The sequence below is a fragment of the Globicephala melas genome, chromosome 2, assembly GCF_963455315.2.
Source record: "Globicephala melas chromosome 2, mGloMel1.2, whole genome shotgun sequence".
Classification (NCBI taxonomy): Eukaryota; Metazoa; Chordata; class Mammalia; order Artiodactyla; family Delphinidae; genus Globicephala; species Globicephala melas.
The window spans coordinates 36,661,353-36,676,510 of record NC_083315.2 but is presented as its reverse complement, the minus strand read 5'-3'; the positions used below and the strand labels follow the sequence as shown (position 1 = coordinate 36,676,510).

At 44.9% G+C, this 15,158-nt stretch overlaps 1 protein-coding gene across 3 annotated transcripts in view; it reads right to left on the bottom strand.

Moving 5' to 3' along the window:
* Positions 1-15,158, bottom strand: part of CRTC3 (CREB regulated transcription coactivator 3) — a 104,489-nt gene that overhangs the window by 17,955 nt on the left and 71,376 nt on the right. For all 3 annotated transcript variants that reach the window (XR_009562868.2, XR_009562869.2, XM_030878565.3), the window contains exons 7-9: positions 8,127-8,162; positions 5,136-5,221; positions 3,180-3,229 (exon numbers count right to left, since the gene is read on the bottom strand). Coding sequence is in view for 1 of the 3 variants with exons in the window: in XM_030878565.3 (XP_030734425.2) it covers positions 3,180-3,229; positions 5,136-5,221; positions 8,127-8,162 (172 nt within the window). In the remaining 2 variants the exon portion in view is untranslated. The remainder of the gene's footprint in view (positions 1-3,179; positions 3,230-5,135; positions 5,222-8,126; positions 8,163-15,158) is intronic.

The window sequence follows — 15,158 nt, the reverse complement described above, 5'->3', positions numbered from 1 at the left end:
GGTGGATATGATGGGAGATGGGCCTGGAGGAGGAGGCAGAAAGCACATGAGGCTTACACTGATGCGTTGATGACAAGAAGCCAGTGGAAGGTTGAGAGCAGGGAAGACATCATCATTCTTAGGACAGACTTGGGGGAGGGAGGACAGGGTGTGAGAAGCAGAGCCTGGAGGCAGAGAGGTGAGTTATGCTGCTGCTGAAAATCAGACTAGACATAATGAGGGCATGGAGGTGGAGAGACAGCGAGGGCTTCTGGAGATATTTAAGCAAGTACTCAAGAATGACTCCTGATTTTCTGCCATGGGGACCGGTGGAACCACCCCTACCAGGACAGGGAACACGGAGGCACACCAGTAGACTGGGGATAAGGGTAGGTGGTGGGGTCAGACAACGAATTCTGCTTTAGACACTGAGTTTCTGTAATACGGGAGGACCTGTCATGGGATGTCTCCTGAGGACAGCTCCATCGGAACAGTGGGGGTGGAAGCCCGGCCACAGTGGGTTGAGGAATAGACAAGCAGTGAGGGGGCCTCAAGAGTAAATACTCTTTCAGAAAGTGTGGCTGAGAATTCTGGAAATGAGAAGGAAGTAACTAAAAGGGAATGCAGGGTCACGGAAGGACTTTTTAGTGCAGAATCCTTAAGTATATTTAAACGCAGAGAGAAAACCTTGTAGAGAGGGAAAGGCTGAAAACATAGAAGAGGGAAGGATAAGCAGGAGAGAGAGGCCTCAGGAAGGGTCAGGGACATGGGTGAGGCTAACAGTCTTGAACAGAGGGACACCTGTGTCCCTAAGACTAGAAATAAAAATGGATGGCGAGGGGGGAAGTAGGGGCGGGAGGGAAGCTGAGCATTCATTCCTGATGGTCTCTCTTTTCTTAGTAAAGTAGGACTGGGATAACTGTGGAGGCTTGAAAAGAAATGGGGAAGCAGGAAAGGTGTCCGATTTGATGGATGAGGAAGAAGGATGATTTTGGTTGTAGAAAAACTGAATGTGATACTTTGTCTCTCGGATGGCTGGTTGCAGTGTTAAGGCCAAGGACTAGGAAATAAACTTGAGAACCCAGAGCTGCTTGCTATGAGGGCAGATGGGCTCTCTGATTGAGAGAAGAGAGCTCCATGGGTGCTTAGGTCGGAATGAAGGCAGAAGGAGGCGGGCGGGAAGGCTGAACAGCGTCTGGCGGCACAGAGCAAGGATGGAGAAGGTAACTGTGACAAACACGACCCAGGTCGTCAGTGACGTTCAAAGCAATTTCTCTCCAATTGAGAGGAATACAAGTTGTAACTTTCCAAATATAGTTGCGACCTGCCGGAGTCATCTCTTGGATCTGATATAAGGCAGATTATGTTCTCCCTCGTTCAAAACCCTCTGATGATTCTGACCTTACTCTGAGTCAGGCTACACCAGCCTCCATACTCTGCAGGCATGCTCCCGCCTCAGGGTCTTTGCACTCAGGGTCTTGCTGTCCCCTCTGCCCTTCCCTCCTCTTCATCCAGGTTCTGGTGACATATCATCTTATCCCAGACACCCTTCATTGCCTCTCTCCTTACTGTGCTTTTTCTTCACTGCATTTACCAACGCATGACATATATTTATTTGCTTAATTGTTTTTGCCTATTTCGCTCCACTAGAGCATTAGCTTCTTGAAAGCAGAGACTTGATCTGTTTTGTTCACTGCTGTATCCCAGTGCCTAGAATTAGGGGGTCAATCAATACCTGAATGAATAGGAATCACTGAATAGAATTCTATCTCTAACATAAGAACAAGAAAGCAACTTTCCTTATCTAAGAAACAGCTCCTTCAAGACTCTCGGGGGTGGGGACAAGGGGTTTAAAGTACCGTAGCCCCCTTCTGAAATGTAGGCCTTTGGGGCCTCCATCACTCCTTTGTCTGAGGATTGAGCCAAAATGAGCCCTTGAGAAGAATCTCAGCCCTATCTGTGGGGACATCCTACACCTCTAGGGGTGCTGGTCTTCTCTCCAGTCACATGTCCTGGCTGGCTTTTTGAATTTCTGATCATCTCGGCTCAGCGGGCTGTTAATTACATGCGTTTATATTTAACTAGCCAAAAAGAATGCCTGCACTCCAGCTACTGAGTATGGAGTGCCCTGAACTCACTGCAGTTAGATACCCAGAAAAGGCTTTACTGGGGAGAATGATAAATAGGATGGCCTGATGTAGATTTAGTTCCTCTGCAGACCCTCTGAAATGCGTGCTTGTACTCAGCTAGATCAGGCAAGGGTCCTGATTTCAAGCCACATGATCTTGGCCCCGGAAAGAGCTGCCGCTTCTGAGCGGGTTTTGGTTCCAAGCCCGCGGGGCAGCCCTGAGGGATGCTGTGGTCAACAGCCCCAGGTGGCTGCCCTGGTGCTCTCCGGACACCGGCTGTGTGTCCCAAGGGCTCGGTCCTCTCTGCGAAGACCCGCGCGAGAATCGCCCAGCGTCTGTGTCACTCAAGTGATGGCACTGATGGGCTCTGTCTTTGCGTCTTCACAGTGTCTGTCAACGTGTGGGCTTCCTTAACTGTCGTCTCCGTGTTCTTCCTTGGTCCCAATTTCCTCAAGAACATCTTAATCTTTTAGTACTACACATATTTTTGAAAACTGTCTCAAATCTTTCAGGGAGTAAAGTTGTATACTCCTAAATACGTTAATTAACTGTTCCATAGAAATTCTTTTTATATTGCAAATTTTCCTATTTATGCATCTTCCATTAATTTAAAAAAATTGTGGTAAAACATACATACATAAAATTTATCCCTTTTAAGTGTATGGTTCTGTGGCATTCAGTACATTTGTACAAACTCCCTTAGTTAACTTCTGTGTCAGCAAGTTGCCAGGGGCCCACAGCTGCCAAAGGTGCGAGGCTGGTGGGCCCCTCTCAATGCGGGCATGCTTCTGCTTCTACCCGTGGAGTTGTGTGTTTACTGAGAGTCAGCTGTGTTATTCTCTAATGTATTTATGGCGGTTTTATTTGTTATTGCAATTATGTAATATAATTACTTTAAATGATATATGAGTACCAAAAGGGAGCTGTTGTTTTGTGAAAATTCAGTTGACTTTCAACTTATGTATAACAAGTGAAATTTCTCAAGAGTTCTCTGATGAAGCAGTAAGACTTTCCTTTTGGGAAAACCTTCAGGATGCCCTCCGAGCCAAGAACTGAAAGAACATTACTTACCTGCCACCTCTGACATCACAGGATCGAGGGCGCCCTGACAGGGACTGGATCTGGGGAGAGACACAGAAAGCTGGGCTTACTCACTGTCAAGCCAAATTCAAGTTTTTAAAAAGCATCTTTGCAGGTATCCTGGGACTCTAGTCAGTGCAAATGAGAGTCAGCACATATAAACAGCATCCCCACAAGGCACCCATTTAAGCTTTTTTTTTTTTTTTTCCGGTACGCGGGCCTCTCACTGTTGTGGCCTCTCCCGTTGCGGAGCACAGGATCCGGATGCGCAGGCTCAGCGGCCATGGCTCACGGGCCCAGCCGCTCCGCAGCATGTGGGCTCTTCCCAGACCGGGGCATGAACCCGCGTCCCCTGCATCGGCAGGCAGACCCTCAACCACTGCGCCACCAGGGAAGCCCGCCATTTAAGCTTTGACTAGACTTTTCCAGGCATAACGGAGGCATAATATTAACAAATTTTCTTAATTTGATGCTTTCTTAATTTATCTTCTAGATGAATATTATTTTCTTATAAAAGGCCAATGTTTTTCATACAGAGCTTTTAAATAAACATTCATTTTCCAGTTGGCCTGAGAGGAAAAGAAGAAAAGAGAAAAATAAAACAGGATGAAGAAAGAGGAAATTAATGTCAGAAGAAAAAAAATATTTCAACTAGAATCTAAATTCCAGGATGGGGGCGATTTTCATTTTGTTTATTGCTGTATCCCTGCACCCAGGATGCCTGGCAACAGGTGCTATACATATATATATATATAAAATGAATGAACCTATTGACTCAACTCTTCACCCAGAAATGATTTATGGAGAACTGCAAATCCATAAGAACTAAGAGAGATGAGGGGAATTCCCTGGCAGTCCAGTGGTCAGGACTCGGCGCTTTCACTACCATCGTCCTGGGTTCAACCCCTGGTCAGGGAATTAAGATCCTGCAAGCCGTGTGGTGTGGCAAAAAAAGAACTAAAAGAGGAGACGAACACCTCTTCCCAGAGAGAGCACATCTTCCCTGGTATTTGGGGAAGAGTGGATGCCACTGCCCCCTTTGTGGGGAAGATACAGTTGTCCTCTGATAAAAGCCTCCAAAACCACCTGGGCCTCCATAGCCAAAGACAGTGGGCTGCTTCTCCTATGTTTAAGTATGTGAATTTTAAATCTCTTTTATTCCCCAAAAGACTAAACATCAAAACATCTTGCTTTTACAAAAGACCATTCAAGCCCACCCTAATGCTAATGATGACTTTGGTAGACTTGGCAGAAGAAACTGGAACTGACTAAAGGAAGCCTGAACAGGTGGCGATGGTCAAGCACGAGACAATACAAGCAACTGCAACAGCACATCTCAGGGCCAGGGCAGACACACTGTCTTCTTTCAAAGGCAACAGCTTCTCTATGGGAAGAAAGGCCAACTCAGGTACTGCTGGGACCTCCCTCTCTTCCACAGCAGGTGAGTTTACAGAGAGACCCATGGTGGAGACAGGGACAAGTACTCAAAGGCTCTTAGAAACCATTTAACAGAGCACTTCCTTTCTGACTTCTGGAGGACTCGGGTCAAATGGCCTTGATTAAAGAAAGTAGTATCTGGTAAACCAGCAATTCTGGACAGAAGCTGGTGACTGGAAGGCAGTGTTGGCTACAAAACAGAAAAATCTGCCTGTGACTTGTAACCAGGTTTCAGTGCTTCTTGTAATACAAATGAGATGTGAAGGACCAACAGGTTTTTCTGAATGAGTAAATTCAGAAAATTAGGAAGGCAAGAGATCGCTGTACTAATTCATCAACAATGATAATTTTTATTTGAACCATCATTCCCTAGTACATTCTTCCTGTCTCTGTCCCCAGACATCCGCTCTGCCTTTTTTCCCAATTCCTCTTGTTTTCTCCTCAGCAGAATTTGACGATGACCTCTGAAGTACAAATATTCAGTGACAACAAACATAGCTGTCCACCCACCTCCTTGGTCTCCCACAGCTGTTTTGGCAGTGGCTTGGGAATGTTTAGCAGATTCTCTTCCTTCAGTGGGCTGGGGAAAGACACAACTAAAAGGGAGAAGAAGCACATTCACTGTGTTAGAAGGAAGCCATCCCACCTTTGGCCGAACCAATTATCTTTGTAAAAATGATTGATTTAACACATATTTATTGCCTGTCTACTAGGGAAGGTGTTTTGAGCGTTACCATGGATGTGGCATAGGTGAGTAAGACATGGATTCAGCCCTTGAGGACTTTATACTCTAGTCAGGGGAAAGGACAAAATGTGAATACCCATGTCCGGAAGGAGAAGCCGGGGGAGGCCCACAAGAGCGAAGGCTCAGTGCTGCTCAAGGGTAGACCAGGAAGAGCCCACGCTGGCCTCTGGGGCTCGGCACTGAGGCGAGCCCTTTAGGGACACAGGAAATGAACATCCCCAGAGAGGGAGGAATAAGAACAAAGGCCTAGAGAGAGAGGAAGTGGTGGACGACTACTGAGCAGAGCTGCTCTTTTCAACTGGAGTGTAGGGAAAGTAAAGGAGAAGGGTAGGAAGGTCGAGGCCAGATCAGGAAGGGCCCTCAAACTTGGCAAGGAGAGGATGGAAGAAAAGGGATGAGGAGAGACCCACAAAAATCCAGGAGAGAGGAAATGAGGAAGATAACAAAGAGAGAAGAGGAATATTACATGGAAGACATGGTGGCAGTAAAGCTACCTGGTCATAAGCTGGGAGTGGGGGATAAAGAGGAATTGAGAACCCAGAGGACTAAGGCTGGGCAGCTGAAGGGCCCTCTCCTGGCTCTTAAAGCCTGTAAAACAGCCTGGCTTTGTACCAAGGGACCAATCCAGGGCTTTCTGCCAGGTAAAACAGGAGTGCTGAGCCATAAAAAAGGGAAAACTTCTTGTTCTCAGAGAGAGACAAGAAGACAAAGGGCCAACCCTCAGGAATTAAGGGATCTGATGTTAGGAAGGGGATTCATTAGAGAGACGGGTGACGCTCAGAACTACGAGTGCTGTTAGGTTCTGGTGACCATGTAAGCTCCAGGGTGACTGTCATGACTGTCCTGTCTTAGCCCCACACAGGATGACAGACCCCAGAGAGAAGCCACTTCAAACAGACTGAAATTTCAGAGTAGATTCTGAGAATGAGGCAATGCTCTTTACAGGTGACCTACTCAGCACCATCACAACAGCAGTCATTTCTGCTCAAATATTCCAGGCTTTATCAATGATCCCAGGTGTGTCTTAATTCTGATCGTCAAACCACTCTCTTTGGAAAAGCTTATTTTGTCAACCTTCTTGTTTTCTTCCTTTTCTTGGCTTCCTTGTTAACTTGTCTAACTGTCAACGTAAACTGCTTCAGAAATGTAAGTTCCATGATGGCAGGGCCTTTATTTTGTGCACTGGTGGGCAGTGCTTAAAATAGTACCTGGTAAACACTGGCCCTACAGCCCTCTCTCAACAAACTGGAGGACAGGAATAATAGGTTTGAGAGCCTTTATAAAGCCATACAATGACTCAAGAATTAAAAAATGTTTCTGTAATGTACTGCTAGATGATAGGAAAAGTTTCAAGGGCCGAGTGAGGTAGCTTCATGACTCAAGGCTACTTCTTGTAAGAGTTTGGTCACAGGAGTATGGCTGGAGTGTATTCCAGCACCGCAAAGGGGATTGTTTCCTTAGAGTAGTTCACTGTTTTTAGTCTCTTCATATCCAAGATTGGTTGGGAATTCTTCAGAGAAGTCATTGGGGGAATGCAAACAACCTTGAAGCCATTTCTTTATCTCTGTCCTAGTGGATTAGATATTTATTGCTGTTTCAACTTTTCATGGTTTGACTCATGGCCTAAAATGGCTTGCCCAGAAACGAGTATATAAGATGATGAAAGAGAATTGTGCCTCTGGTGCAAGATGCTCCTCATTTATCATATTCCCCACGAGTCCTGACCGCTGCGATACATAAACCTAATTTAGTTGTTCACTTCTAGATTATGAAAACTAAATTCCAGATTATAAAATTTTAGGGAAAAGAAAACAGTGCCTGGTACCGAATGAATAAATGAACTGTGTCAGACCCTCATTTGTCAATGGCTTCGAGAGTCATTTAGTAGATCTCCAACATTACCTTTTTTTAAAAAAATTTATTTTATTTATTTATTTTTGGCTGCATTGGGTCTTCGTTGCTGCACGTGGGCTTTCTCCAGCTGCGGCGAGCAGGGGCTACTCTTTGTTGCGATGCATGGGCTTCTCATTGCAGTGGCCTCTCTCATCGCGCAGCACAGGCTCTAGGCACGCAGGCTTCAGTAGTTGTGGCACGTGGGCTCAGTAGTTGTGGCTTGCGTGCTCTAGAGCGCAGGCTCAGTAGTTGTGGTGCACAGGCTTAGTTGCTCCGCGGCATGTGGGATCTTCCCGGACCAGGGCTTGAACCCGTGTCCCCTGCATTGGCAGGCGGATTCCCAACTACTGCGGCACCAGGGAAGCCCTCCAACGTTACTTTAATCAGCTTTATGAAACTCATTATCTTCTGCAAGATTTGCAATTTCATTCTGCAATCAGTTTGCATTTTCCTCACATTATTTATATCTGTCAATTACTGACTCACAAAACTTTCTAAACAGGCAGAGAAAGACAGCTGAGGAAGGAAGGATATTGGAACAACTAATGGCTTAAGTGACCAATTTATTAATATTTTCACGTGATTACAACTTTTGCTTCCCTGCACAACCTTGTGACTGTGGGACTGTGGGACTCAGATGATGAGGAGCCTTGTAATCTAACCACACATTTCCTTTTTCGTGGCCTTGATCATGGCTAGCCTTAATTTTATAGAGCATCTCAGAAAATTAAACCCCTCAGCAGTTGTCAGCATTTTGGGAAGTCCTGAAAACATGAGTATTAACTAGTTCAGATGTTGAAAGAAGGTTATGAATACTAAAGTCAGTATCTCACTCAGCACAGGTAGGTGAAATCAGTTCATACCTTCCCCATGTACGTCGTTCTCACCATCACAGAAACCTAGTGGGAAAGAAAAAAAAAACACTTTTATGTGGTGCTTTCACCTTTATTTATTCATGAATTAGTAAGTCTTTCTGATTCAAAATAGAATTTCGAAAATTCCAAGGCAATTTCGGTACACTGATGGTCAAATCAGTGTACATTAGCATTTATAATAAAATTAAAATAGATATGGCTAATTTAAGTCTAAAGTTGGTGCCTATCTACTTTTATTTAAAATTATCTCCATCTTAAAATTTTTTACTGCCTCTGTCCTGAAAGAAGAACAATTTACAAAGTCTGAGAACCTCTAACCAAATCACAAAGAAAAGAAGTATATAGATCGAAACTCTCTTCCAAATGCTTTATTGTGGGGGAAGGGGAAGTAACTAAAAAAGTCTACATCACTGTTTCACACTCACCATGCGTGTCTAGAGAAACAAACTGGAAGTTCCATGCTGTGTACTGTTATTTATATTTCTTACAAAAAGAAACTTGGGACTTCCCTGGTGGTCCAGTGGTTAAGAATCCACCTTCCAATGTAGGGGACGCAGGTTTGATCCCTGGTTGGGGAACTAAGGTCCCACATGCCGTGGGGCAGCTAAGCCCGAGCGCCGCAGCTACTGTGCACGGGAGCCAGAACTAGAGACTGTGTGCTGCAAACTACAGGGCCCATGTGCTCTGAAGCCCACATGCCACAACGAAGATCCCGCATGCCACAACTAAGACACCCCAATGCAGCCAAAAATTAAATAAATAAATATTTTTTTAAAAGAAACTTATCTGGAGTCTCAGTCAATTTAAATCGTATATATGATAGCTATTCACAAAGTTTTAAAAATTTGACTTGTAAGGAATTCTGATCCATAAAATATATTGCAGATGACAAGTAGAGTATATCCTATTGCTCTAAGCTAAAACCAAAGAATCGTGCCAAGAATGTAATACGTTAGCATTCTCTGTGGAGCAATCAAATATACCATATGAGTTTTCAGTTAAGATCAGGACAAATTTTTAAGTTTTAAGCCTTTAAATATAACTTACTTCAGGTTTAAATATGTTTCTGAATAAGCTTAACCTATAAGTTAACCTGATTAGTCTATAAAACTTAAGCCTAATGTCTAATAACTGTACACTGAACATAATTAAGTTCCTGCACTGACTGCTAGGTGTGGCCAGACGATACAGTGTAGGTGAGAAGATAGAACACGGAAGCAAATTCTATAACACAGGCAGAAGATATAAAATTTTAGTGGCACCCTCGGGCTGGACAATACTGAGAATCCCCAGAAGCACTAAAATTAAAAATTAAGAACACTCATAAAGACAGCATTTCTCTCAGGCCCACAGAACAGAATCCAAGTTAGTGATTTAAAACTCTGTTTAGTGCACATAAAGACTATTTGGGTAAGCTTGCTAAAATGCAAGTTCGTGGGCCCAAACTGCACAGATTTTGGTTCAGAAGCTGTGAGAATGGGCCCGGGAATCTACATTTTAAACAATCAGCTCAGAGGACTTTACTGCAGATGGTCTCTTAGAGAGACTTGGACTAGGCTGTAGCTTAGTCACGATCTAACACGCCTACTAAAGACAGGCAGTGTGAACAGAACACTAGGAGACAGGTGCGGAGAGACGGAAGGTGTGGCTCTACGATCAGCACATCAGAAGGAGGGGGAGAAGCTTCTGATTCCTGGTTTGGTTTCCCTGGGACCCTCATATTGGGAACTTAACCACTTAGATCACTTAAAAAGTGACAATTCTATTACAGATAAAAAACGAAGTTTGACACAGCAATCTGGTATAGTATGTTGAAGCATCTCTTTATCATTAAGGCACCAATCACTCTGGGTTTAATAAATAAGGCCAGTTTTCCATTTAAGTAGTAAGTCTGACCTGTCCCTGGAACACACTCAACTGATGGCTACCTTGTGGAACTGCCTGAGTGGGGAGCAGACACCCCACATAATATCCTCTCAGACTGGGACAGAAAGAAAGCCTCGTGGAGGAAGTGGCACCTGAGTTAGCCACGAAGGACAATGACGGGGATGATAATAACAAGAGCCACTGTGACTGTTCTCTTATTACGTGCCAGGCACTTACATGGATGATCTCAGGTCATCCCCACAGCAACCCCATGAGGCAGGGGCTATTATCACCCCCAAGATCACACGCTAGGAAGTCTGAAGCAGAACTCCGGCCTGTGTGCCTTCAGAATGTCCAACTTGCTTCACCTGGGAGTTTAGACACTCAGGAATGAGGATGAAGGGGATGCCCCAGTGTAAAGACAGGAGGAGAAGGAAGAGGGGGAGGGTACAGCAGGGGCAGAGAATGGTGTAGTCTTGCTGGAGCTCAGGATGGGAGGAAGGGGAGATGAGGCTGGACTGAAGGTGTCTGTGAGTAATCTGGCTTGATACAGGGAATAGAAGGTTTTGGTTAGAGAAGTGACATGATTATAGCTAAGCTTTAGAGAGATTGTTCTTGCAGCAGTGTAAGATGGATTGAAAGGAGAAAGCCTAAAGGCAGGGAGACCAAGTGGAAAAACCACTGTAATAGTCCAGGCAAGAAGGAAAGAAGTAGGGTATTTATTGCCAGTGAGGACAGAAAAGAGGCGGCAGACCTGAGATACCCTGCAGGGAGAAGGAACACGGCCGGGCTACTGACTGGGTGTGAGGGGTATGGGAATGAGAGTAATTTAAAGACAACTAACTCCTGGTTTAGAGTTTAGGTAACTAGAAGGATGGTGGTGGCAATAACTGATATGTCAGCATCAAGCTAACGTATAACCAAAATATCCACGGCTGGATTTTCACTACTGGATAAAAAATATCATATGATACAACTATAAATAAAGGGATAAAAGTAAAAAGGAACGAGTTGTGACTGGATATCTAGAAACAGAGGAAACTCATATCAGTTCCACAGGGGATGGAACAGCCATGACCAAGGCTGCATCTGTGTTCCAAGAAACCTCGAAGTCTCAGAGCCACTGAGGGCTGACCCAGTGTAACGGAGACCATGTTCCCTCTCCCTACTCCCATGCCTGACGAATCTAAAATAACTCCTAGCACAGCCTTGATTTGCTGAATAGAGGCAGAGGCAGGGGGTAGATCCCTTAACCAGCGTGTGTCCTTTAAGAAGCCTCTGGCTTCAGCCTCCCCATTCTGGGCCCTCCTGTCATCCGGGTGACACTCTTGCCCCGCTTTAGATCTGGGATGCTTTTGCCATCCCCCTCTTTCTCCTATCCGTGCAGTCAAGCTTCTTTCAGGGTTACTTGCATTTTAAACGTTAAATGAAATTGAGTTATTTGTAGTGAGGTGGATGGACCTAGAGTCTGTCATACAGAGTGAAGTAAGTCAGAAAGACAAAAACAAATACCGTATGCTAACACATATATATGGAATCTAAGAGAAAAAAAAAAAGGTCACGAAGAACCTAGCAGTAAGATGGGAATCAAGACACAGACCTACTAGAGAATGGACTTGAGGATACGGGGAGGGGGAAGGGTAAGCTGGGACAAAGTGAGAGAGTGGCATGGACATATATACACTACCAAATGTAAAATAGATAGCTAGTGGGAAGCAGCCACATAGCACAGGGAGATCAGCTCAGTGCTTTGTGACCACCTAGAGGGGTGGGATAGGGAGGGTGGGAGGGAAAGAGATGCAAGAGGGAAGAGATATGGTAACATATGTATATGTATAACTGATTCACTTTGCTATAAAGCAGAAACTAACACACCATTGTAAAGCAATTCTACTCCAATAAAGATGTTTTAAAAAAAAAAAAGTTAACTGCGCTGGTCAAAGGTGTTGCCTCTGGCAAGGTCACTGAGGTGGGAGGCAGGCCTCTTTTCCTGGGGAGGAGCTCAGGGCTATAGTTCTCAAAGCTGGTGACACTCAGCATCTACCGCTCTGGGTGCAAAGACGACAACCCTCATGCCCTCTTCTGCCCGTAGCTCTAGACTGCCCCCTGAAAGGACAGGGACCACCGCAGCCCCCTCCTCCACTCGCTGGTGAGGAGTGGAGGGGAGATAGGGACAGTCCCTAGGCTATGGGACAGGGAAACGGGGCAAGTGTCACAGAGTGCCCTCATGCTTACCCATTGGGTGTGTGTGTGTGTGTGTGTTTGTGTGTGTGTGTGTGTGTGTGTGTGCGCCTGTGAAATGATAATTAAACTGCACATGCTGCCAGGGAAATGATCAATATTTCTCTTTATAAATTCTGGATAATTAAACAAGAAGAGAGAAATTATAAAAATCTTGTTTGGATGTATAAAAGTTTATTTCTAGAATTTACATCAACTGCTTACCATGGATGCCTAATTGCCGTGCAACCCAATAACCATTATGAAAATTACTAACTACGTATCAGTCTAATGGCTTTGTTTTCTTGGGACACAAACCTCTGCTCATGAATGTATCATAGTTTATTGTTTATGTAGTTAAGCTGTGAGCAGATGCTCCCTTATCATCTGCTCATAAAAAAAAAGCAAATAAATAATGGGAACATTAACTGAGGTTACATCATTATGCTCAGGAAAGATTCCCAGGGAAAGAGCAGTTATTGCTTCTGCTATGGAGCCTAATTCTGGGCTTCAATTATATTTTCCCATCACTTTTTAAATCTTTACTTTATTTGGTTGGTCCTATAATAAGAAATACCTTTTGGAAAGCTAGCCGATATTTTTAAAGTCCAAAAGGAAAGAAAATGAAAAACTTTAATGAATGACAGGGGGAAAAGTACATGAAACTATTTAAAACAGCTTCTACCAACAAATATAATTCTCCAGAAATAATTCCTATCCCTGGAGACTTGAATAATATTTTAAACACACTGGCTTTCCCATGTAAACACATCCATATTTGGATGTGTTTCTGAGTTCTGCTATACTTGCAAGGCAACTTTGCAGAAGGAGGCACACAGTTCAGACATCCAAGCTGGAGGTCGGCCCACCTTCCACGGTTGAGAGATATTGGGGCCCAACGGTTTCTAACTGCTGATGTGAAAAGGAGTGACCCAGGAATTCTGCTCCAGGATTTCTTTCTTTCTGCTTTTTGTATTGCTCTGTCTACTAGGATCAACACTGACATTCTTCTGCTTTTCTTATTCATCCTCACTCACACCTTCTGACATTTCTCACCTCTTCCCTCAGAGGCTACATCACTCGTGGCATAAATATTTCACTCAATTAATCACTTTCTTTATAGTTTTGTGTTTTTTTTTTTTTTTTCTCTCTGCATGCAGGCCTCAAGATCTTGTTACCTTGTTCTCTGTAGGCCTTTGGCCCTTTCTAGAGAAGCGGAAACTTTAAACAGAGCGTGACACGAATGAAGGAATGTCAGAAGCAGAAATGCAGCTCTTTTTGGGGAGTTCCAGGTTAAAGACTATCAGTCTGGTTCCCTCCCAATCCGGGGAGACTAAGCGCTTGCTGCACCTTGTTTAGGCTTATACATGCCTATAGTCTACCTATAACCCTACCTATCTGGAAGCTAAACTACTCCATCTTCCCATATATCCTACCTCTCTAAGTGGTAAGCAGTGGACCCATATCCAATTCCAACATAACTGCCAGCTTTACTCTCATATCCCCATTTGTGGAAACAGCTAGACGGTCCTAACCAATTCTATAAGAGCTCATACTTGACAAACTGTTCGAGTAAATGTAGCATCTCTGAATTTCACCAAGGGAACAAATGCAGCATTATTACAACAATATAGGGATTATTAAATCCTATCCCTACTATATGCAAGGACTTAAGACCTGGAATATTCTCCTCAGAAGGAAAAGAGACTATTTAGGGTTTAAACTACCTAAAAAGTAAAGAAAACTAGAAAAGCTAGCATTATCTTGGCCAAAGATTTATTTAATCCCATTTCAAGACCAAACACACAGCCCTATTTATGGACAAGAGTTAGTGTGCATAAGGAATGGATAGTTCAGGACCATTGTTCCTACTAGATTATAAACTCCAGAAAGGCAGGCTTGGTCTTTGTCTTAGTGAACCAGACTTGGTTCACATGCAGGTTAGATTCAGCAACTAGAGTATGCTCTGTACACATAAGCCACTGAGTAATTTCTCCACACTCTCCCTCACTGAGGACTCCTCTGTGCCAGGCACTGTGCGGAAGGTAAGACCATAAGACGCTGACTGTAAGAAACCTCCAGGGAGCAGAAGGAGAGAAGCACATTCACGAGAAAGGCAGTCAAGTGACACAGGTGCCGAGATGGCCATCTATAGGTAGGAGCTTTGGGATGTTAGAAGGACATGGGGAGCTCTGGGCTGGCAAAGGGAGGAAGGTCAAGGATGGCTCCACAGACGTGGGGACAAAGCTGAGGGCCCTGGTCAGGTGAGCCAGGAGTAAGTTAAGAGAGGAAGAGATGGGAAGAGGATGGAACATTAATAGAAACCGAAGTAGTTCACCCACTTGTGGGGAGGGGCTGGTGAGTGAGGAGAGAAGGGAGAGAGGTGGGCAAGGGCCAGATCCTGGAGTCTGCGTCATTCCAAACTGAGAGATTTGGACTCTCTCTGGGAGGTGAGGGGGTGGCACTGAGATTTTAAGCAGGAGAGGAATATGATCAGATGTGGGTTCATTCTGGAAGCAGACAGCATGAATCTTTTCCCCACTCCTGGTCCCCGCTGGCCTCTCTCCACCCCTTTACTCACTCTGGCCCCAGGGAGGTGGAATGATGACCTGCAGCAAAGAGGGGAACAAGTGAGCGGGGGTGGGGGGGGGGTGGGGGGGTGCCGGCTCCACTCTGGCTCGCGCTCCTCCTGGCCAGGGGCGTGCCTTCCCTCGGAGAGCAGCCTCCCTGCCGGCCCTGCCCTGCAGTCTGACCTCGATGCTCCTGCGGGGGGCGCCCTGGGTCAGTGCTGCTGGCCACTGGGGGAGTCAGTCTCCCTCTGGGGTTCAGTCTTAACAGCCACAGACCCACAGAGAGAAGTCACTTCCTCTTGTCAGGAAGAAAGGTGGTATTTACCTCCACCCATCACTTCTACTTTTATTTCTCAGTTTGTCC